Source organism: Schistocerca gregaria, chromosome 1 (assembly GCF_023897955.1).
Source record: "Schistocerca gregaria isolate iqSchGreg1 chromosome 1, iqSchGreg1.2, whole genome shotgun sequence".
In the NCBI taxonomy this organism is placed as follows: domain Eukaryota; kingdom Metazoa; phylum Arthropoda; class Insecta; order Orthoptera; family Acrididae; genus Schistocerca; species Schistocerca gregaria.
This window is the reverse complement of record NC_064920.1, coordinates 972,900,386-972,924,336: the sequence shown is the minus strand read 5'-3', so window position 1 is coordinate 972,924,336 and position 23,951 is coordinate 972,900,386. Positions and strand designations below refer to the sequence as shown.

At 43.2% G+C, this 23,951-nt stretch overlaps 1 protein-coding gene across 2 annotated transcripts in view; it reads right to left on the bottom strand.

Annotated features, from left to right (window-relative positions):
* LOC126276893 (protein unc-13 homolog 4B-like) overlaps positions 1–23,951 on the bottom strand; it is a 145,902-nt gene that overhangs the window by 47,686 nt on the left and 74,265 nt on the right. For both annotated transcript variants that reach the window (XM_049977313.1, XM_049977314.1), the window contains exon 3: positions 17,534–17,796. In XM_049977313.1, the coding sequence (XP_049833270.1) occupies positions 17,534–17,796 (263 nt within the window). The remainder of the gene's footprint in view (positions 1–17,533; positions 17,797–23,951) is intronic.

The following is a 23,951-nucleotide window of genomic DNA, read 5'->3' as shown; positions in this document are numbered from 1 at the left end:
CCGACATTGCTGCTCGCGTTGGTCGAGATCCAATGACTATTAACAGAATATGGAATCGGTGGGTTCACGAGGGTAATACGGAAAGGCGTGCTGGAGCCCAACGGCCTCGGATCGTGCAGCCACGTCTCGATCCCTGAGTCAACAGATGGGGACGTTTGCAATACAACAATCATCTGCACGAACAGTTCGACGATGTTTGCAGCATGATGGTCGATCAGCTCGGAGACCATGGATGCGGTTACCCTTGACGCTGCATCACAGACGGGAGCGCCTGCGACGGTGTACTCAATGACGAACCTGGGTGCACAAATGGCAAAACATCATTTTTTCGGATGAATCCAGGTTCTGTTTACAGCATCATGATGGTCGCATCCGTGTTTGGCGACATCGCGGTGAATGCACATTGGAAGCGTGTATTCGTCATCGCCATACTGGCGTATCGCCCGGCGTGATGGTATGGGGTGCCATTGGTTACACGTCTTGGTCACCTCTTGTTCGCAATGACTGCACTTTGAACAGTGGACGTTACATTTCAGATGTGTTACGACCCGTGGCTCTACCCTTCATTCGATTCCTGCGAAACCCTACATTTCAGCAGGATAATGCACGACGGGGTGTTGCAGGTCCTGTACGGGCGTTTCTGGATACAGAAAATGTTCGACTGCTGCCCTGGCCAGCACGTTCTCCAGATCTCTCACCAATTCAAAACGTCTGGTCAATGGTGGCCTAGCAACTGGCTCGCACAATATGCCTGTCACTACTCTTGAAGAACTGTGGTATCGTGTTGGATCTGCATGGGCAGCTGTACCTGCACATGCCATCGAAGCTCTGTTTGACTCAATGCCCAGGCCTATGACGCCTTTATTACGGCCAGATGTGGTTGTTCTGGGTACTGACATCTCGGGATCTATGCAGCCAACTTGCGTGAAAATGTAATCACATGTCAGTTCTAGTATCATATATTTGTCCAATGAATGCTCATCTGCATTTCGTCTTGGTGTAGCAATTTTAATGGTCAGTAGTGTAAGAAATGATAATCTATAACTAAACCCCTGACGACCGAAATGCAAACACGAAGAACAAAAACGCTACGAACGTATGCGTCAACTTAGTAGTATTGGAAATTGTCATGAATGTTTCTGATATGCCGTGTGTGCTGAATGCATTGCAGTCGCGTGGCAGTAGCACAGATTCAGCCTTCACACACTGTCGGTGATACATACATCATCGGTGATATTAATAGCAGTTGACGTGGGTACGATGCAGACAGGCAGCCATAAAATGAGTCTGGGCTACGCGTGCCGGGCTTCCGGCGTCTGCGTAGCGAGAGGCGAGGTTGCGTCACGTGGTGCCGCTGATCACGCGCTCCGCACGGTACGGCTGCCAGCTCTGCGGCCTCCGCCGTTTCAGGGTCGCTGACGTCGCCGTCTGTCGGTGTAGCGTTACAGAAGCTGAGCTAGCTGAGATGGGACACGAACAGCAAACAAGTCCCTCGCGGCCTTACGGAGGAAAACTTCCCACATTCCTTTAAACAGATTTAGCAAAACTATAGGAAAGCTAACGCAGAGTTGTCTGACACGAATTTTCAACTGCCACTGCTCTTGAATATGAGCCCAGGGTTTTAACAAAAGCGGATTGAAGGAGACACAGCTTCAGCATTTCTGGTCAGTTCCTCTCATACCTCAAGAAGAATATAATAATTCCAATCCCAAAGAAAGCAGGTGATGACAGATGGAAAAATTACCGAACTATCAGTTTAATAAGTGACAGCTGCAAAATACTAACGCAAATTCTTTACAGACGAATGGAAAAACTGATAGAAGCCAACCTCGGGGAAGATCAGTTCGGATTCCGTAGAGATATTGGAACACGTGAGACAATACTGACCTTACGACATATCTTAGAAGAAAGATTAAGCAAAGACATACCTATGTTTCTAGCATTCGTAGACTTAGAGAAAGCTTTTGACAGTGTTGACTGGAATACTCTCTTTCAAATTCTGAAGGTGGCAGGGGTAAAATAGACGGATCGAAAGGTTGTTTACAATTTGTACAGCAACCAGATGGCAGTTATAAGAGTCGAGGGACATGAAAGGGAAGCAGTGGTCAGGAAGGGAGTAAGACAGGGTTGTAGCCTATCCCCGATGCTATTCAACCTCTATATTGAGCAAGCAGGAAAGGAAACAAAGGAAAAGTCCGGAATAGGTATTAAAATCCATGGAGAAGAAATAAAAACTTTGAGTTTCGCCGATGACATTGTAGTTCTGTCAGAGACAGCAAAGGACTTGGAAGAGCAGTTGAACGGAATGGAAAGTGTCTTTAAAGGAGGATATAAGATGAACATCAACAAAAGCAAAACGAGGACAATGGAATGTAGTCGAATTAAGTCGGGTGATGCTGAGGGAACTAGACTAGGAAATGAGACGCTTAAGGTACTGAATGAGTTTTGCTATTTGGGGAGCAAAATAACTGATGATGGTCGAAGTAGAGAGGATATAAAATGTAGACTGGCAATGGTAAGGAAAGCTCTTTCTGGAGAAGAGAAATTTGTTAACATCGAGTATTGATTTAAGTGTCAAAGTCGTTTCTAAAAGTATTTGTATGGAGTGTAGCCATGTATGGAAGTGAAACGTGGACGATAAATAGTTTGGACAAGAAGAGAATGGAAGCTTTCGAAATGTGGTGCTACAGAAGAATGCTGAAGATTAGATGGGCACATCACATAACTAATGAGAAGGTACTGAATAGAATTGGAGAGGAGAGAAATTTGTCTCACAGCTCGACTAGAAGAAGGGATCGGTTGGTAGGGCATATTCTGAGGTATCAAGGAATCACCAATTTAGTATTGGAGGGCAGTGTGGAGGATAAAAATAGTAGAGGGAGACCAAGAGATCAATACACTAAACACATTCAGAAGGATGTAGGTTGCAGTAGGTACTGGGAGATGAAGAACCTTGCACAGGATAGAATAGCATGGAGAGCTGCATCAAACCAGTCTGCGGACTGAAGACCACAACAACAACAACCCTTCAAAAGTTAATTTATTATCGAGTTGTAATCCCAGAAATTTAACACTGTCAACCTCTTCTATCAGCATGTCTTCATTATCAACACGCTGGAAAGAAATCCCTTACAGCTTCTGAACCTGTAGATTACATTTAAACTATTTGTTAATGTTAGCAGCCATTTCTAAATCTGTACATGACTTGCTATTTATTGTAATGTTTGTGTCATCTGTAAACAAAACAAAATTAGCATCTGGCAATGTAAAAGTCGAAATGTCATTAATGTAGACAAGGAAAGGCAATGGACCCAAGATGGAACCGTGAGGAACACCACACGTAATTAATTCCCAATCAGATGAAGACTGTTTACTCCACAAGTATGTCGCAACGACACCGTTTGCTTCCTGTTAGTTAGCTATGATTCGAAGAATTTTGCAGCTCTTAACTCTGTGAATTATAGCATTCTCATCCGTCTACATAATAAGAACTGAAATTTCCGACAGGTATAGAAAATAAAGTGGATACAATTATTTATCCCGTCACCCTGGGTACTTTTAATTGCACTTTGAATTATTCAATGTATATGTCCTCCGAGAGCGTTTATGACTACCTTACACCCACGTGACATGCTCCGTATAAGTCTGCAGAGGTCATCCTGTGGTATCCGTTCCCAGTCTTCAATGAGAGCACATGAAAGTTCTTGGAGAGTTTGTGGTGGAACAGAACGACCACGAACACGTCTGCCAATGATATTCCACATACCCACGATGGCGTTTAGATCGACATTCACTGCCGGCCATTCCATTACGTCAGTGCCCAGGCTTCGTAAGACATCCCTGCTGACGCCCGCCACATAGGCCCTGAGACTAGAAGGAATTCAGGGCCACCACCGTATGCTGCAGCCACCACGTGGTCCAACAGGACCTGTTCGATGTACTGTGTGGCAGTAAGACGACTGTGGACAAACACTGATGCCTCCCCACAGAATCTTGAAAATCTGTTGATTTCCTGGACAACATTTGGTAGGTACCGCTCACCGCGGATCTCCACACACGAACATGGCAATCAGTAATCACTATGCGTCAGAGAATATCTCGACACGTCTGTGAATAAGACGTTCATCCAGTGACGAAACTGTCAGTTGTCATGGGAACAGCACAATTGAGGTCCCGCTGCAAGATGTCGTGTCAGACGGGTTACTCAAACAGGACGTGTGAGTCGTAAGGTCCTCTCTCGCATCCTGTTCATTACAGTAAGATCGGACACAGCGGTTCAAGTGGCCGTTCGGAGATTGTCTTACAGTGCTTTGGCGGTATCCGCACGACGCCGCACACGCAGACAAGGCCTGATGAGTGTTTTCGCGTGGGGTTGCAATGCGTCGGCGACCTTGCCCAACTCGCCTTGTGTACTGATGTATCTGCCTGTAACATGTCCACAACCTATTAAGGACACATGAAGAGGCATTAGCATCTTCAGTAAGACGACCAAAAGTCCATCTTTTTGGATCAAGCATACCGCCCTTGCAACTCGCGCTGCTTCAAGATCTCGCATTGCATGTGCTTGGTTGTATACAATATCCACAAATGACAACTACATCTGTGTACCTCGCCAAAAAACACTGGGGCACAAGTACGTACGTCCTTCTGAGGGTCACCTGCTACTGTAATTTATAACACAGCTTATAGATGGAGAACGATTTTACTTGTAGCCTGCACTGAAAGCGTAGATCTCAAGCCATGCATTGAGCCCATCGGTACCGCTTGTATCGAAATAGATTTAAGATACCGGTCGTGGATACGCTTGTTCTCCTAGTCCTTTTGAACGGTGTATTTTTCGAGAGACGTTTGGGAAAAGCTCACTTCCATTGTTTGGAACAAATGAAGAAACTTGGGCTACTGTAATTTTTCTTGTTTCATTGTCGTGGCAGAGGACAGATGTAATTAATGGTTCTCGCACTACGCTGTATATTAACGGTGTGCTTACTCTGTGGGCCAACTCATAAACTGGGAAAAAAATCGAAATAAATACGAGTACCTTTTACCATTTATAACGAACAATGTGGTTCAGCTTCCTGCACGAATTTTCCTGGTTTTTTCAGTCTTCACTCCCGAGGAGAGCAAAGTCCGTCACGATATTTATTGATACAAAGCATTCTACATCAACTAGATGAAGTGTAAAGTTTCAGTTAATCTGTCGATACCATCACGAAGAACAGCCACAGCACAGATCAATTAAACCTTGTTGATAAAAATCGAACTGGTGTTTCATGGTGTAAAATTTTCCTTTTAAATCCGTGTATTACGTGAAAAGCTACGAGAAGATCTACATTGTCCCAATAAGACCTTATGTTATTTTTTATTTATTTTCATGGGCACTTGTGTAAATATCAATACTCAACGAAATAGTTCTCTTTTTCTTGATCGAACTCAAGAGACTTGAATTTCGCAAGCAAACGTGCCCGCAGTACTCCCCTGCAGTTAACGGGAGGCAGTTATTACGAACATTTTGCACTCATTTCGGACGTATTTGAGACGGTCTACGTTTGCTTAAACTGTGCGTTACCTTCTCTTGACCAGCATCTCCTCAGGAGAGATCAGAATAATTGAAAATAAAAGACAAGGCGCTCACCTTGGGAACCTGCTCTGGCTGAAGCTGACCTATCTGCAGTATCACATGATCCCTCGTGACCAGCAGAGAAGTTTCTAACTACGTGCCGCGCAGCTTTCAACGTTTCCGTTGGATGTGTGATGAGCCACTTTGGAGCTGTAAGGCTGTCTAGCGCTGCAGAGGTGTGAATACACTGTGAATTGATTCCATAAACTTCGAAGGAAACTGCTAAAGAAAAAGCGCATGTTTCATACAAAAAGTCTAGAGATAGCGCTTCGAATCAAAAGAGAAATATATCGTTCAACAAATCATTTTTATTAGTAGTTGTTTCCCGCTACGAATTGTATGACAATTTTGTCATAAATACTGTTATGTTAGAGTTCTCTATGTAGTACACTGTTTTCACCGTACAAAAGCCAAGTATTTACGTATACCGATAAGACCGCCCAACAAGAGAAACAAACAATGCTTCAGCATTGTTTCAGAGCGAGTCCTGAACTACAGCAGAGTCGTATTTGTTTTTTATATATTTGTTTTACCAGACAAAGTTTACAGCAGCGAGCTCATCCCTTATCCGTAAGTAGTGCTCATCGTCACAAGTTTACTATAGATAAATGGCATCACACAAAAAATGATAACTTCATTATTAGGTGTTTACAAACCCAGTTCAAAGACTAATGATCTTATTAATGATAATTCTGAAGTAAAGATTGGTAACATGATGTATCCTATCCTTAGCCATCGACGTTTGCACACCGAGAACAATCTGCTCGTAAACACTGACCTCCTGGAGCAAGAATGCAATGATGTGTGAAACGTGTAGAGGTGGATTCTTTTAACAAAATTAGTAACTGTTTTAAGAAATTTTATTTGAATCTGTACACAAACCTCGCAATTCATCTTAAGTTATTAGTTTAGCCTTGTAACATAATATAACGTTGCCTTCTTTTCCACTAAAAATTATTCGAAAATTAATACTTTCTATAACATGGCTCGATGGCGGAGCTATGTGTTTGACTACAAGTTCAAAAGATCAAGGTCGATAACCCTTGGGACCAGATTGTTTCTCTGTCACTTATGTTTTGTTTCACCTTCAAAAGTGTCCAGTGTAAGCAAGAAACGCCAAATTGCAGAATGGTTCGGAGTCTGAGTGACGCTGTAGGTACCCATGTAACGGCTAAGTCAGGAAAGGGAAGGTCAACTCTAATAGGAGAATGTTTCGTAAAGTACTGTGGACTTCGGTTCAACCTTCGAGCTGAGGTCGGCTTTACTTTTTTATTATTTTTTCCAGATTCGCAATTAAGGTATATTTTGGATACGTTATATTGATACACTGAGAATTAAGGCGCTAGCCAAAGGTCATGCTATGATTCTTCCGCAATTTCTGATATGTGGAGCAGTGCCGTCCAGATGAATGTGGTAATAACAGTGATTGTTTATGAGCTTGTAATTAGGTATCAAAGTTATCTAGGTCATCCAGTATTTCAGTGAAATGTTGAACTAAGGTAGACAGAATTTAAACTTCACTTTCGAATGACTGGTTCAAATGGCTCTGAGCACTATGCGTCTTAACTTCTGAGGTCATCAGTCGCCTATAACTTAGAACTAATTAAACCTAACTAACCTAAGGACATCACACACATCCGTGCCCGAGGCAGGATTCGATCCTGCAACCGTAGCGGGCGCTTGGTTCGGGACTATAGCGCCTAGAACCGCACGGCCACTGCGGCAGGCTCACTTTTGAATGACACCAAATTTTTGCTACGACAGCTATTTCGTCGACTCAGCAACACCAGGAGGAAAAGTGAGGCTTATTTATAACCAGTTATCTGCAGTGATAACCTCTACCCTCTCTGGTGGCGCCAGCTTCCTTCTGTGTCGCTACAGCGTCAGATATTGTCTTCTGCCTCGACCGACGAAATAATGTCAGAGTAAAAGTGACTGCGCAAAATGAAGAAATGTGTTCACGTGTCACAGGAGCTATTTAGCTTGTTTTGAAATTGATTACCCGCTTTCTTAACAAGAAATCACGTTTCATATAACATTGTCAGTACGCGCCACAAAGTTGATAATTTGGAGACGAGAAACAAGGGCAATAAATGCAGCAAATAACGATGTACAAGTAACTCCACAAGAACTAACAAGAGTTCTTCGGAAACTCTGGATTAAAAAAACGCATAGCGAGAGTTGTTGAGTTTTTAAGTATCTGAATATGTAATTTCTTTCCGTACGACTGGTTTGTTAGCTTCCCTAAATTAAAAAAATCAGTGGCAGGTACATATTATTCACCGCAGATTATGCAATTATTCAAATGGTAAATATTCACAAATCACCCAGTTGCGTAAAATACGTGAAATATTTCCGAACAATATACAATTTTAGATTTTTCTTCAACTAAATGAAGTGTTCCTTACACTAGAGCTATCGGATATACCTTACTCCTACAATACGCCAGCTCTATTCGTTTACGAAACCAAACTCGCGCTTTGAGGTTGGAGTGCACAGGACATCACGAGGTGATGCCGATCGACCTCTATGGAACTGTTTGTGACCCCAGAGGTGAAACTTACTTCGACATTTGAGGTTATCACGTATAACTCATAATCAGCTATTTCTACGATAATATTATTGTTTAATTTCTATGTATCACGAAACAAAACTTTTAGAACACATTTAGATCATCTTCAAAAGTCAGATATTTTTGTCTTAAAATTTTTTACCGATTATGCGCAGTTGATTTCTTAGTTAGGCTTAGTCTGCCATTGTCTATTTGTTAATGCGAAAGCACCGAGTTCGATGATTACATGACAAACATGGTGATATCTTTATATTTTTTATGAAGAGCGATGTAATGAAAATGAAGTGTGGACTAAATACAGTAAAATATTCTTTACATGGGAACATGAAGTCGCGCAGATTCCATGTGTCTTAAGATAGAGGTGTAACAATCACTGCAAGAGTATGAGAATAACTTTTTTAATCCAGAACCCTGAATTATTTACAAGAATTAAAATTTAATTTTTAGGAATCCTTCTGGCAACAGAAAGCCCATTTCATCTTAATTATCAACAGTGCTGCTTAAAGTCCCTCTCGGCATTATTATATCAATGTTGAAATAGCAAATTACCAATTTTACATTTTCGTTAACCATGCTCGCTACTACAGAAATAACTACACAAAATAAGATTCACACAACTGTATAGGAAAATCCAGGAAGCGAGGCGACTTCAGATCGTGGCAGGAAATTCGAAGCTCGACTTCCACGCCCAGGACAACAATGTACAATAATTTCTTAAAGCTCATTTTTGAACTCCTGTACATAAATATCGGTATCAGAGCAACTTCAAAATACAAGAAGTGTACATTCGTAAGCAATGGCGCGGCATGCAATCACAGGGTACCACGAGCACTTTCCTGTCGATAGATACTGAGATCTGTTCAGTAAGCTCCAGATCAGGTGACTTATGGAAGCAAGCAAGACGGCAGGTGTGTCCGAGCGGTTCTAGGCGCTACAGTTTGTAACCGCGCGACCGCTAGGTTCGAATCCTGCCTCGGGCATGGATATGTGTGATGTCCTTGGGTTAGTTAGGTTGGTGCACTCACATGTAGAACGTATTGCTGCCCCTCTCACTGGTCTGTGTCAGAAGTTGAGGCAGCCTTCATCGTAGCTGTGAGCTGGAGTCCTCTCTTCCATGCTTCTCTCTGTGCCCTAAGGCGTTTGATCACCAAAAGCATTTCCTTTGCGTGTCGGCTCCCGAGTCCCACACATTCTACCTACAAAACTGTCATTAATCGAGCCGAAAACCAAGCGAGGTATTCCACATGAACGTTTATTTCTTTGGTGGGAGTTGATATTTGTAAGAGTCAAGAAAAGCCTCTTACAGCCTGCCGTCTCTATTCTTGGCCCTCGTCAAGTAAAATTTTTTCCTGGCCAAATTTTCAGCCAACAAAGAAGCGCACACCGTTCAGTATCCCAAACTATGGTTCATTTGTCGGTTCACGTCCTGTTCCTCCGACGAGGCAGTAATAGCGGGAGTACAACACAACAAATTTTATTTTAGAAAAGAAAGTTGGTATCCTGTCTACAATTTGTATAATGAAAATAGCTGATTTCTTTTAATTTTCTGGACTGGAAACCATGTAGGCGTGCGACTGTTAAATTCCGACAGAGCCACAGTTTTTCCTCGTCAGCTTTTCGTTTTAGGAAAATAGTTTTCGACTTTCGAAACCGTCGCCTGTTTTCTACTCTCCATACATCTAATGACATTCTATGGATTAGTGGTTTCGGTCATCTGAAATGCTTAGAAGCACGTGGGATTACCAGGACCGAGTATCTGTAACTGCTACAAGAAAATCAGAAAGGTAATCATTTGTAGTGCCATACGTCAGCTAAGTGGAGATCTTTCATTGGCTATGCTGTGCACCTAGTAACTGATATATCTGACGGCGCGCAACAAGTTTATGAAGTTGCCGACGTCACCGCACGTTACTATGCCGTTAGCACAGCCACTTTTTTCTCGTCAAGGAATCGTTTGATTATTACAATAGCCGTGGAGTGTCGTTTAAGTGGGTAAAGACTTCAAAAACCATTTTAAAATCCAGCATGCAAAGTACGCAGAACTCAGTGATAACGGTAAATGACCGTTTTTGTAGAAACACTGAAAGAAAATAATGTGTAGTGTACAATTTAATCGTAAGCTATTAGTTAAGAGATCTTTAGATATGATTATTGTGTGTTGTATATTACTGAACTTAATGAGATGCATGAGTTTACTTATTCAGTCCCGGCGGAGGTTCGAGTCCTGCCTCGGGCTTGGGTGTGTGTGTTTGTCCTTTGGATAGTTAAGTAGTGTGTAAGTTTATGGACTGATGACCTTAGCAGTGAAGTCCCATAAGATTTCACACACATCTGAACATCTGAACATATTCAGTTTCCGAAGTACTAGGACAGTTCCAAATCGGGGGATTTGCTTACGCAAATAGATACTTGAGATTTATACTGCAAATGATAATTTTTTTGAAGCTTGCGCGAGGATTTGAGTAGCAACCAGACTGAGTTACGTCGTTCTTTCAGACATCGTTTTGGATGGAACATACTACTTTCGGTACTTTCCTTCTCACTTAACTGCAGAAAGGAGGGCCAATATTTTTCCATCTTCTGTTATTTGCATGCTACGAGTCTATTTATAGGACTAAGCATAAACTTTCACTCCCACTCCGACAGTTTCGCTTGGACCCGATGACACGCAACTGCTCGTCTAGTCTGAACAGAGGCTGCGAACAATGGATCTCTAACGAGGCGCCATGTTGTCTAAAGTTTTAATTTGACAGTCTGTAAACAAAGCAGAGCACTTAAGAGGTTACAAATCGTTTGTGAACATACCTGTGTACATAGCTGCTGACAGCATTTTCGAACTGCTGTTAATTATTCGTTAACTATTCAGATTGGAAGATACCTCCTCGAATGACGAAATAGGAGACGACAAATCTCACCTGCCAAGTAATATGCTATCTGCTAATGCTTTCCTGCCACTTGCAATGCCTGACATCGCTATTGTTCGGTTGACCCTTCTAATTCATTGTTTTCGACGATCACGTCAAACAATTACCTCAAGCAATCTCTGTTCACATGTCGAAAGGGTATAGTATTGCGTTGCTGCATAAGTTCATTGCGTTTTTGCATAAGTCGATACACATAACACCGGCCGGTGTGGCCGTGCGGTTCTAGGCGCTTCAGTCTGGAAGCGCGCGACGGCTGCGGTCGTAGGTTCGACTCCTGCCTCGGGCATGGATGTGTGTGATGTCCTTAGGTTAGTTAGGTTTAAGTAGCTCTAAGTTCTAGTGGACTGATGACCACCCACAGATGTTAAGTTCCATAGTGCTCAGAGCCATTTGAACCTTTTTTTTGTTTATACACATAGTAGAGACTTTAGTCATCGATAATATATTCTTCCTCACTATTTTCAACAGTCTTCCAACGCTGGGGTAACTTTTCGCTTCCGCGACTGTAGAAATCAGGTGGTTTTGAGACAAAGAACTCATCTAGCTACGATCGGAGCGCATTTCGTCCTGAAAGGTAGATCCTCGGAGGCTGTTCGATAGAGAGCGGAAAAGGTGAAAATCCGAGGTCGCAAGATCGGATGAACAAGGTGGCTGTGCAATGACTTCTCAACTCAACCTCTGTATAGTGTCTTTTGTCAGTCTAGAGAATGCGGGCGGGCTTTTGCGTGGAGTAGCATCACTTCACTCAGTCTTCGTGGTCGTTGTTCTCGGACTGCGTCTGCAAGACGTCTCAGTTGTTGACAATAAATGTCAGCAATGACGGCTAGAGCTCGGGAAGTAATTCGTAGTACACCACACCGTCCCTGTTCCATCAAATGAATAACATTATCTTTTGTGGATATGCGCAGATCTTTCTACAGGGAGTTGATGCTTTGTTTGGGCTCAACCACTCCATTTTTCCCCTTACGTTAGCATAAAAACACCGCTTCTCATTAACAGTAACGATACACGATAGGAATAGTCGGTGTTGTTCACGAACCAGTTGATGACGAGCAGGTACAGATGCACATATGGTCACCCGCTAATTTTCGTGATTTTGTCACACAGCATGCGGTACACAGATACCCGATTTTTTTTAACCTTCCCCTACTGCGTGCACATATCGCACGACGAAGGAATTATCACAATTCATCACATCTGCCAGTTCTCGAGTACACTGACATACATCACTGGGGATTAATGCGTTTAAGCGATCGTTATCAAACCCTGAAGGTCTCCCTGAACGTAAATAATCACTATTGTCAAAACGATCCTCCTTGAAAAGAGAAAACCATTTTCTTGCAGCACTCTGTACAATGGCATCGTCCCAATACACAGCTCAAATGTTTCCGGCTACATCTCTCACCTCCCTACTGAACTGAAATATAAGAATCGTCGGAAATGTCGGACTTCTCCATTTCCTAGCGTCCAGGGTTTCACTCACTACCTCAAAATGACAAAATGACAATATTTAAACTCAAATAGCAACAGTGAACTACAAATAAAAAATGACAATCGTTAAATAAACCCATAGCGATCAGAATACCAACATGCAAAACAAAAAGGCTAAGAACTTATGCACCAACCTAATAACTCAGTTGCGACTGCAATAACTGAGCCGGCCGGGGTGGCCGAGCGGTTCTAGGCGCTAGAGTCTGGAACCGCGCGACCGCTACGGTCGCAGGTTCGAATCCTGCCTCGGGCATGGATGTGTGTAATGTCCTTAGGGTAGTTAGGTTTAAGTAGTTCTAAGTTCTAGGGGACTGATGACCTCAGAAGTTAAGTCCCATAGTGCTCAGAGCCATTTGAACCATTTTTTTTTTTTTTTTTTTTTGCAATAACTGCTCTCTCTCAATTATCAAAACTACACTGAAGCGCCAAAGAAACTAGTATAGGCATGCGTATTCATATACAGAGATATGGTAACAGGCAGAATACGGCGCTGCTGTGGGTAACGCCTACATAAGACAAGTGTCTGGCGAAATTGTTAGATCGGTTACTGCTCATACAGTGGCAGGTTACCAAGGCTTAAGTGAGTGTGAACGCAGTGTTATGGTCGGCGCACGAGTAATGGGAATTAGCTTCTACGAGGTAGCGATGAAGTTGGGATTTTCCCGCACGACCATTTCACGAGTGTACGTTAAATATCAGTAATCCGGCAAAACATCAAATCTCCGATTTCGATGCGGCCGAAAAGAAGATCCTGTAAGAACTGAACCAACGACTTCTGAAGAGAATCGTTCGACGTGACAGAATTGTAACCCTTCCGCAAATTGCTGCAATTTTCAATGCTGGGCCATCGACAAGTGTGAACGTGGAACCATTCACCGAAACATCATCGATATGCGCTTTCGGAGCTGAAGCCCCACTCGTGACCCCTTGATGACTACGACACAAAGCTTTACTCCTCGCCTCGGCCCGTCAACAACGACATTGGGCTGTGTTGACTGGAAACATATTGTCTGGTCGAACGAGTCTCGTTTCAAATTGTACCGAGCTGCAAGGCATGTATGGGTATGAAGACAACCTCATGAATCCATGGATCCTGCTTGTCAGCAGAGGACTGTTGAAGATGGTGGAGGCTCTGTAATGGCGTGAGACGTTTGCGGTTGGAGTGATATGGAACCCCTGATACGTCTAGATACGACTCAGAGACGTGACACGTACATAAACATCCTGTCTGATCACCTGCATCCATTCATGTCCATTGTGCATTCCAACGGACTTTAGGGCAATTCCAGCAGGACAATGCTACACCCCACACGTCCAGAATTGCTACAGAGTGGCTCCAGGAACACTTTTCTGAATTTAAACACTTCTGTGTGCCACCAGACACCCCAGACATGAACATTATTGAGCATATCCGGGATGCCTAGCAACATGTTGTTCTGAAGAGATCTCCACCCCGCTGTACTCTTACGGATTTATGGAGGGCCCTGTAGGATTCATGGTGTCAGTTCCCTCCAGCACTACTTCAGACATTAGTCGAGTCTATGTCACGTCGTGTTGCGGCACTTCTGCGTTCTCGCTGGGGCCCTACACGATATTAGGCAGGTGTGCCAGTTTCTTCGGCTCTTCAAAATATATGGATGCGTATTTATTTACCACGTATACACTGTTCCATTCAAACCATTGATTTTTGCACTAATTTGTCACAATTTTCAGTACTATTTGTGATTTAATCCATGTATTGGAACTCTATTGCACTCTCTTTTGTCTTAATTATGCTTTTGTATTTATTATTGTTCGTACCCATATATCAGCACACACAAAACCAAAAAACCCTTTGCTGTTTTATTATATTCTGCTGCAATATCTGCTCCTTCTAACAAGCAATGAGTGTGATGCCATATTGCTGACAAAATCTCATACGGCCAGTCAGATTGAGAATTCATTCTTCCGGGTTTATTTTAACACGACTCGATGCAGGATATCTACTACTACACCACAGTAGCTTAGTAGAAGAGTAGAAAATGGGTTCCAAGTAATTTTCATTGGTCCTTTTCGAAACCATAGCCTCCATGCATGTCTATACGTTTGATCCACGGAGTTTTCATTCTTTTAATTGTATCACGAGGAACATAATTTGCGTCAAACTCCATAAAATACTGACTGAGAATAAAGACCACTTTTTATGCAAGTTTTTCCCACTAAACTAAATCTTGAGATTGGTGAATCTGATAAAGTCAGTTAGATCTAAATTTTGAAAATAGGATGGATGAGGATTCAATTTGAAGCACATCACATGCACTTTTGTAAATTTGTAGAATATTGTCCAGGCGGAATCATTTCTGAGCACAGAGAATGCACATTTGCCTTTGTGACTTCTGCATGTTGGACGGAGCGTAGTCACGGTCAAGAGCACCTTTTTGTGTAGCAATCGTGATCACTTTTGATTCAAATCGCATTTAAAATAATGTAGTATTATTACCCCAGTTATGGATTTGCCTTTTCTCAATGCCAAAAAAAAGAACTTCACGGTATTGGGTGCCAAAACTGCCTTTCCCCTGTTCGGTACATTCTCGTCGGTCTTCGTCGACTTCCTTTCCTGTTAACATTCTGGTGTGAACTGATGGATCCAGGCTGCGTCCACTACCCGGACCAACCGTCCAGTGCTTGCCATTAAACATTGTCAAACACAGTGTAGTAACACTCTTCCAGATAAGCTTTAGGTAAACACTCAACAACTGTAGTGGCGACAGACCACACACACTCTTCATTCTTAAGTTTTAGTGCCTAATACTATTTTCGTTCAGGAGGGAGTCCCACTTTCTCACAATTCTAGCCGACTTTCACTCTGTAGTCTTGCTTTGCGATATATACAGGGTAATTCAAAACTCATGTCCTATAGTACAAAATTAACGTTACCAATGCAGACTTGGCCCTTAGGACAAAGTCGTAATTAGTGGAGATAGCGACAATTCAAAGAAAACACGCGTGCTACAGATGCACTTTAATCATACAAACAAAATGTTATATCATCGGTCAATGATAACTTGAAACTTAATAGTATAGTGCAACCGACATCCACAGTCAGTTGTTCGCGCTCCCCCTAACGCAAACTGAATGTCACCCTGTAGGCAAGTCATCTGAACACGGGGACGGACACTGACTGTTGGTATATCTCTGTTGGTTCTGGTGATATTCTCTTGAACGTCAATTAATGTTCTTGGTTTGTTCGTGTACATCGTAGATCTGAAGTGTCCCCCTTCCCCAAAGGAAAAAGCCCACTGGCAACAAGTCTGACGGTCAGACATCCAGAATTCGGTGGCGTTTCGTCTGAAGTGTGGAGCTGTTCCATCCTGCTGTGGAAAAAACCTTACATCTCCGTTCGATAGGCAGGTTGTCCAAATAGGTCGGTAATGTTTCCTCGAGATGATGTCTGTAGCGTGCTGCAGTGAGCTTGTCATTAATGAATATGGGACCAATCAATAAGATCATCATCATGTATGCCGCACCACACGTTTAACCGTGGGTTAGTCTGAGTGTCGTTTACCCAATAGATCCTTTCATCCTCCCCTGCAAATGGAAACTAGCTTCATCGCTGAAGAAAAGTCAGCTTCAAGGTTCCGCTGACACATACGTTTTTATTCAAACCATTCGCAGAATTGTACCTGCCTGTCAGTATAATCACCATGGAGTTCTTGTACAAAGTTGATTCAGCAAGGATGGGAATGATTAGAGGACATTATCCTGGACATTGGCTGGTGCCGCATGTCTGTGCCACCTACCTTGTTGACCGTATCGGAATCACTATTAGCCAACACGACTGCTGATTTTGTGGCTCCGTTGCTGTGCATGGTGGTCCGGAACATCTTTTGTCGTGAACACTGCCTGTAGACTTGAACTCTTCCACAAGCGGCCAATCATTTTGGGACTAGGCCTACATTGGTTTGGTTGTCACCTGTGGTATTCTGCTGCTGTTTCCCATTGACTCATACCTGCCGCGTTTATGACAACCATTTCCGCCATCTCCCGATGTGTGTACGTTGCTGTACGAATCAAATAGTTCAAATGACTCTCAGGATAATGGGACTTAACATCTGATGTGATCAGTGCCCTAGAACTTAGAACTACTTAAACCTAACTAACCTAAGGACATCACACACATCCATGCCCGAGGCAGGATTCGAACCTGCGGCCGTAGCGGTCACGCGATTCCAGACTGTAGCACCTACAACCGCTCCGCCACCCCGGTCGGCGCTGTACGAATCAATACTCTGCAGAGCAGCATCATAGTACACAGCTATGGTAACTTGTGCGCCCCTAATACCGTTCTACAGAATTTCGTTAGTCACTTGCCTCATAGACAACGGGATATGTGGTAATACCCAGTGCACGCGAGTAATCTTTTCGGCAATGTAGTGTTGGTAGATCATTGTAGCTTTCGCTATCTCCACTAATACCGAATTTCTCTTATGGGACATGACTTTCGAATCGCCCAATGTATATATCACTTTTTTTCAACAACATCGTCAGAGTGATCCCCACTGGGAGGTCGTTTCATACTGAGAGTCTCTTCAGCCATGTTTAATCTCACTAATGGAAAAATAGATGATCGTCAGTGTTGGTCTATGAACTTCATAAACTCAAGTGTGATCTGCTGAGAAATGCTGCGACTGGAACTATTCAATGAGGGCACTAAACTCTTTTTTTGTGATCACTGTGCCTAATGAAATGACTTCAGCTACCAGTCAACATTTGGTTTCGTGGGGCATTTCCTTCAAACTCTATTCATTACTGCCACGCGAATCACGCTTACCAACAACGACGACGTTTGGAAATGTCCCGCGCAAGTCATATTCATAAGTTGTTCGACTGCAGTGTGTGTATGACTAGACGAGTCGCCAAGTGTGGCAGAGCCGAGGTGACGCCGCGTACCTGATGTCGTTGACGACGTCCAGTGGGTCCTGGGTCCGCAGCTTCTCGAGACGCTGGCAGATGATGGGGTCCACCGGAGGCAGCTCCCAAGCGGGTGGCTCCCCGGCCGCCACGGACGCTGTGACGTCACCAGCAGGAGGCGTTGGTGCGGCGGACCTCTGCAGCCGCTCCGACTGGAGCCGCTCCGCCACGGCCACTGGTTCGCGGACAACGCGAATCTGGTGTCCATTGCTTGGCAAGCAGTTGTTGAGGGACGTCTCCGCCTGCACAGGCAGTGTATCGTTAGGATGCTGTGTCAAAAGCTGCCTCACATAATGCTGACACTCTTTGAAGGAGAGAAAGCCAATACCGGAAGACAGTCGGGTGTGAATATTTCTATCTAAAGCTAAACCAATACAGTAGGCGTTGTAATAGGACATAGTGAGGGACACTATGGACTGTTTAATACCACCCAAGGTCGCTTTCTGAAATACCACTCGAACCACATTACATGGAACACAGTATGTAATGAAACATTTTTTGCTTCATAATTTATGATCAGATGTTAATGCATACATTATGTACACGATGTAGTATAACGAATTAGCTTACCAGCCTACAAGGTAAAGGAATTAATCAGTGTCTGTAATTACCAGTAATACTTGCAGAATCAGTACTTTGATAATGGTTATAGGAAAACGAATTATTTATCTTTTGAAAACTATAAGTGAAAATGTCATAATAATGTTAGCATCAAATTTCATAACTAGTGAACAATTTAATCACCAATAACTGATTATTTCAGCCGCGCGGGATTAGCCGAACGGTCTGAGGCGCTGCTGTCATGAACTGTGCGGCTGGTCCCGGCGGAGGTTAGAGTCCCCCCTCGGGCATGGGTGTGCGTGTTTGTCCTTAGGATAATTTAGGTTAAGTAGTGTGTAAGCTTAGGGACTGATGACCTTAGCAGTTAAGTCCCATAAGATTTCACACACTTTTTTTATTATTTCATATAATGAAAAGTTAACAATTTGAAATATTTCACATCAGATGCAATTAAACTCACGTACCGTCTTAGGGAATTATGCCAGACTCAGAAGACATGTAGTTAATTTTGTAATTACACCTTATAGACATATCTAATATAAACAAATGACCTTTCTGAGATTCTTACACAGTTTTTGTATAAAACGTGAAGCTTCTAATACTTTTTCACAGTCTGTGAAGGTCTCCAATTTATGCTAGCACAAAAGAAATATGTAATTTAGTGTCATGTATTGTTAACCGCATTTCATCACTTTTTTTCGTCTCAAAACATAAAAATCAATACTTTAACTGTGTTCATTGTAAAACAATTGGTTACTGCAAAATTGTATTGGCAGAATATTTAGTAGTAAAATAAAATGATCGTATGGTATGTATTTTGTAATGACACTTTCTAATTGTAATTCGATACATCTACATTATAAACAATGAGACCAAAAGAGCATGTATTGTCAAGAAAATGTATAAGCAATTCTGCATGTTAAACCAAATAAAGTTCAGTTGTGTTGTTGTTCTGTGATGAATGCCTGTGTAATTATGTTTGAGAAAATATACGACTCTCAAAAGGAAGATTTTCTGGAGTTGACTTTCATTTAAACCCCCATAACCCCATATGCAGAGTTGTCAGGACTATCTGGAAGTGAAATAAGCATCCCAATGTACAGTTTCTGCAACGTGGTGGAGACTTCCGTTATAAAACCTAAGTAATCAGCCTTCTGAAGTTTACTTAAATTGACAATAACTTGTTATTAAGCTAATCTGTTTCTCTAAGAGTTGTGGGGTTTAATTAATCAATCAGAGAGTGGATATTTTAAAGCGTGTATATCAGTGCGTGTTTCCGGTTCGCAGCCACAGGATGGCAGGATTAAGATACAGAGCAAAAAATACTTTTCTTTTCAGCAGCGCCATAGCATTTTTAATTATTGTTGAAACTGCGTTGAGCGTGACAGTGGGGATGGCAAGGTGCTGATGGTGTTACTGGACAAATGTCAATTCATTATTTACTAATAGAAACATGTGAATATTATGCGTAATTGTAAGAGCGATTTCATCTTGGCTGGCGACAACTGTTCGATCTCGAAGTATATTCGATCACATCTGACCAAAAAATAACTTTAATCTTTGATCTTTAAAATTATAGCAAAATATAGAGGGAGAGGCAGGTAAGACAGACCACTCTAAATATATCCAGAACGATTTAATGTATGGAGGTGCGGCATTCGCCTAGTATTAGTGGACAATATGCGTACTTCCTGACTTTTGCAAGCTATTTTTATCGTTTATAGACGCCGCATCTGCAGAATTTAACATCTCAATAAAACCTTACATCCCTTTGCACCACTTAAAACTCATGGCTACAGACATAGGTAACTAAATGAGAAGCTAAACTTAACACTAACTTCTAAAACAGAGGCGAACAAGAATGAAGCTCACCATCGCAAAACTGGCCTCTCACTTGTGCCAGAGACGAAAGAATTCAAGGCAAAAGCACTCACAGAGTTTGACAAGGACATTGGCTCCCGCATGGATGGAATACTATCACATGTGAAGGAATGACATAAACATGCCATCAAGGACACCACATTTTGTGGTAAGTTCCTATGGAACCAAACTGCTGAGCTCATCGGTCCGCAGGCTTACACACTATTTAATCTAACTTAAACTAACTTACGCCAAGAACAACATACACACCCGTGCCCGAGGGAGGACTCGAACCTCCGACGGAGGGAGCCGCGTGAACCGTGGCTAGGCGCCTGAGACTGCGCGACTACCCCGCGCGGCAAGGATACCAGAAAGAACACAGTACCATACGAACCACAATGGCCGACCAAACAACTTAGCTCACACACATTATCTAACTCTTGCAGATCAGTTGAGCACCATGCTAATGTGACCCTGTCACTTTCACATCCACTCCGAGTGGAGCATGACAGGGGATAGCATGTGCGCGAGTACCTTACTCCACACGCAGGAGCTAGAAAATGGGAATCAGGCAGGTTATATTCATTGCGTTATATTCATTGCTGGCGATTACGCAGCCTCCATCCCAAGGCACTCAAGAGGATCCTGCATTCCCTTCGTCGTTTCTAGGCAGACTCGTTACCGAGAGCGTACACCAGCCAAAGCTGCTTTACTTCCGCTTCGCCCAGAGATAACACGCTCTGTAGCACCCATGCAGGAAGCCCGTCTGAGATGGATTGCCAGAGGCGTGCTAGCACGCCACAGTTACTAATACAGTATGAGAACATGATTGAGGCATAGAGAACAGGAGAATTTTACGTAGCGGCACCATAACCTTTAGGAATATCTAGAATATGTTGAAAGTCTGGAAGCAAAGGAAAAGGTTCAGCGTCCTGTTGACGCTGACGTCATTGTAGGAGAACCATAAACTTTGATTTGTAATGGATGGGGAAGTAATATAGACCGTACTCTGTTCTGAAAAATCATCACAGGATTCTGCATAAATCACTTAGGGAAGTGACGGGAAACGTGAATCTGGATGAACACACCTCCGGCACGCAACTATAGTGTAATGACACTATTTGACGCTCCATTACAATGTTGATAAATATATTATTTTAATGGAAATGAGCGTTGGACGTCATTGGCCTGGAGGCCCCTGACCGGGCCGGCCGCGGTGGTCTAGCGGTTCTAGGCGCTCAGTCCGGAACCGCGCGATTGCTATTGTCGCAGGTTCGAGTCCTGCGTCGGACATGGATGTGTGTGACGTCCTTAGGTTAGTTAGGTTTACGTAGTTCTAAGTTCTAGGGGACTGATGACCGCAGATGTTAAGTCCCATAGTGCTCAGAGCCATTTGAACCATTTTGAGCCCCTGACCGGATGGGTCCGGCAGCCTTGGGGCAGGTATTTTTTACATTCGACGCCACATTGGGCGACATGCGCACCGGATGGGGATGAAATGATGATGAAAACAACACAACACCCAGTCCCTGAGCGGAGAAAATCCCCGAAACAGGTGGGAACCGAACCCGGGCCCGTAGTACGGCAATCCGTCACGCTGACCACTCAGCTACCGGGGCGGACGTTATTTTAATGTTTCGCAAATAAAAGGGTTTTCGTGATGCAGTGCTAACTTTAATTTTATTAGGAACTTGCTCGTAAACAATTAACGCCCTCTAATATCTGAAGTCTTACTTCATTTTTTGTTTTAAATCAATGTGAATGTACCTGCATTAGTTTTATAAAAGCGAAAAGACAATTTCTTCATGAATGCCTTCCCTCATCTGCAATCTAGCTAACAAAAAACAAAAAAAGTTCATTCTGTCTGGCAGTTCAAGGTTCTCGTGGAGCCCGCCGTCTGTGCGTCATCTAGAGCCAAAATACCGCGCTCCAAGCATAGGAACTGCCAACTGTGTGTAGCCAGTTAATGTTTGACAGCAACACTGGCAGTTACAATGCATAAATACACTTAGTGCTCGTACAACGACTATATTAAATTAGCGTTTCTTGAGAGCAACGTAATTAAAGGGCTAACTGCTAAACCTTCTTTCTCAGTTTCATAAGTCTGAGAGTGGAGGAATTAAGTGTGTGGGAGGTCATCGAGGTTTTAAAACATGTGGAGAGACGAAGGAAGTCTCTCACTGCCGGCCGGTGTGGCCGTGCTGTTCTAGGCGCTACAATCTGGAACCGCGCTACCGCTACGGTCGCAGGTTCGAATCCCGCCTCGGGCATGGATGTGTGTGATGCCCTCAGGGTAGTTAGGTTTAAGTAGTTCTAAGTTCTAGGGGACTGATGACCACAGCAGTTAAGTCCCATAGTGCTCAGAACCATTTGAGCCAGTCTCTCACTTTTCCTCGAGGAACGGAAATCAATACAGAACCTTCTCAGTCCAATGTCAAAAAACAGTGTTTGTTGCAATTCAAAATAAATAACGCCAAGGGTAAATATTCCACACTTCCTCCGTGGTCTGTAGGACGACTATGTATGACGACAGTGTTCAGTTTTGTGAGTGAAATGCATGCAAGCCAACTAATTGCATAAATAGAGAGCATGTGTTTGCGTCCACCTGGGCTGGTCACTCGCTGCAGGCACTATAGTACAGCGACATCAGTGAGCGAGTGCATGGACAACCGCGTGACGTCACGCATCGCCAACGGGGCGCCGTTCGAGAGGGTGGTGGGGCTGGTCTCTTCTGGGGGACGTTTACATGAGAAGAAATATGGCTCTGAGACTATGGTATCGACGTTCGATACCACACTTGTTGGGGGTTGCAGTTATCGACCGCGATCCGTATTAGTATCGCTGGACCCGCGAGTCTCGACCAGCGCCGCTAGCGCCGCTCCGCGGCTTGTATCAAATTTCTAGCAAGCTCTCGTCCACTCTTGCTCGGGACGTCAAGTAGTAAAGTAGCATATACCCTTCAGCTGATAGGAAGTAGCCTCTAACAAGGCGCTTAGTAATGTATGGCCTAAGTGAGGCCTCAATAGCTCAAAATGGCTCTGAGTACTATGGGACTTAACATCTATGGTCATGAGTCTCCCAGAACTTAGAACTACTTAAACCTAACTAACCCAAGGACATCACATAACACCCAGGAAGGGAAAATCCCTGACCTCGCCGGGAATCGAACCCGGGAACCCAGGCGCGGGAAGCGAGAACGCTACCGCACGACGACGAGCTGCGGACCCTCAATAGCTAACTGTTTATTATTATATGTATGCAGCCAAGAAGAAACCTATACAACCACTTAAGTATAATATATATTATTTTTTACCAACGACTTCTAACTATTTTAGTCGTTGCAAATCCAGACCATGCAGCCAGCTCCTTATCGACGTTACTGACAAACCTGCTGTGATTTATATGTTCCTATTTAGCATTGCCCATCTAACAACCCTACCGCAACAAAGGTCAGAATTTAATAACGATTGTGGTGTTGCTCACGCTGATAAATACTGCATTTTCGGGCAACAACAGTCATATTATGCGGCAGGTGTCATTAGAGCACAGTTAATAGTCATTTCATGTAATAATCAAAAAACTAGACACTCATCTTTTTGTGTTTCCCACACTGGTCTCGTATTATCATGGCTCAATCGTCGAAAATCTAGGTGGTTATGATTCCAAGCTCGGATGCAAAGAGGCCTAGATTTTATTCTGCTATGTGCTTCACAAACTATTCTTAAAGATTACACTTTTGCTGGACAATGGTGATGTAAAAAATTTATCAGCAATCCGAATTTTAGTTACACTTCCTTTTAATTGCTTTTATTGCAATATCACGTGACACACAAACACCACTTCAATACAAAACATACTTGAAAACATCTTCGTCACATTTTGTAAGCCACGTACAATATGCATCCTTCCAACATGACGTCCAAGACTTGACCTTTTCAACGTCCGACTCTCTCACAACTCAACAACTAACTAATAA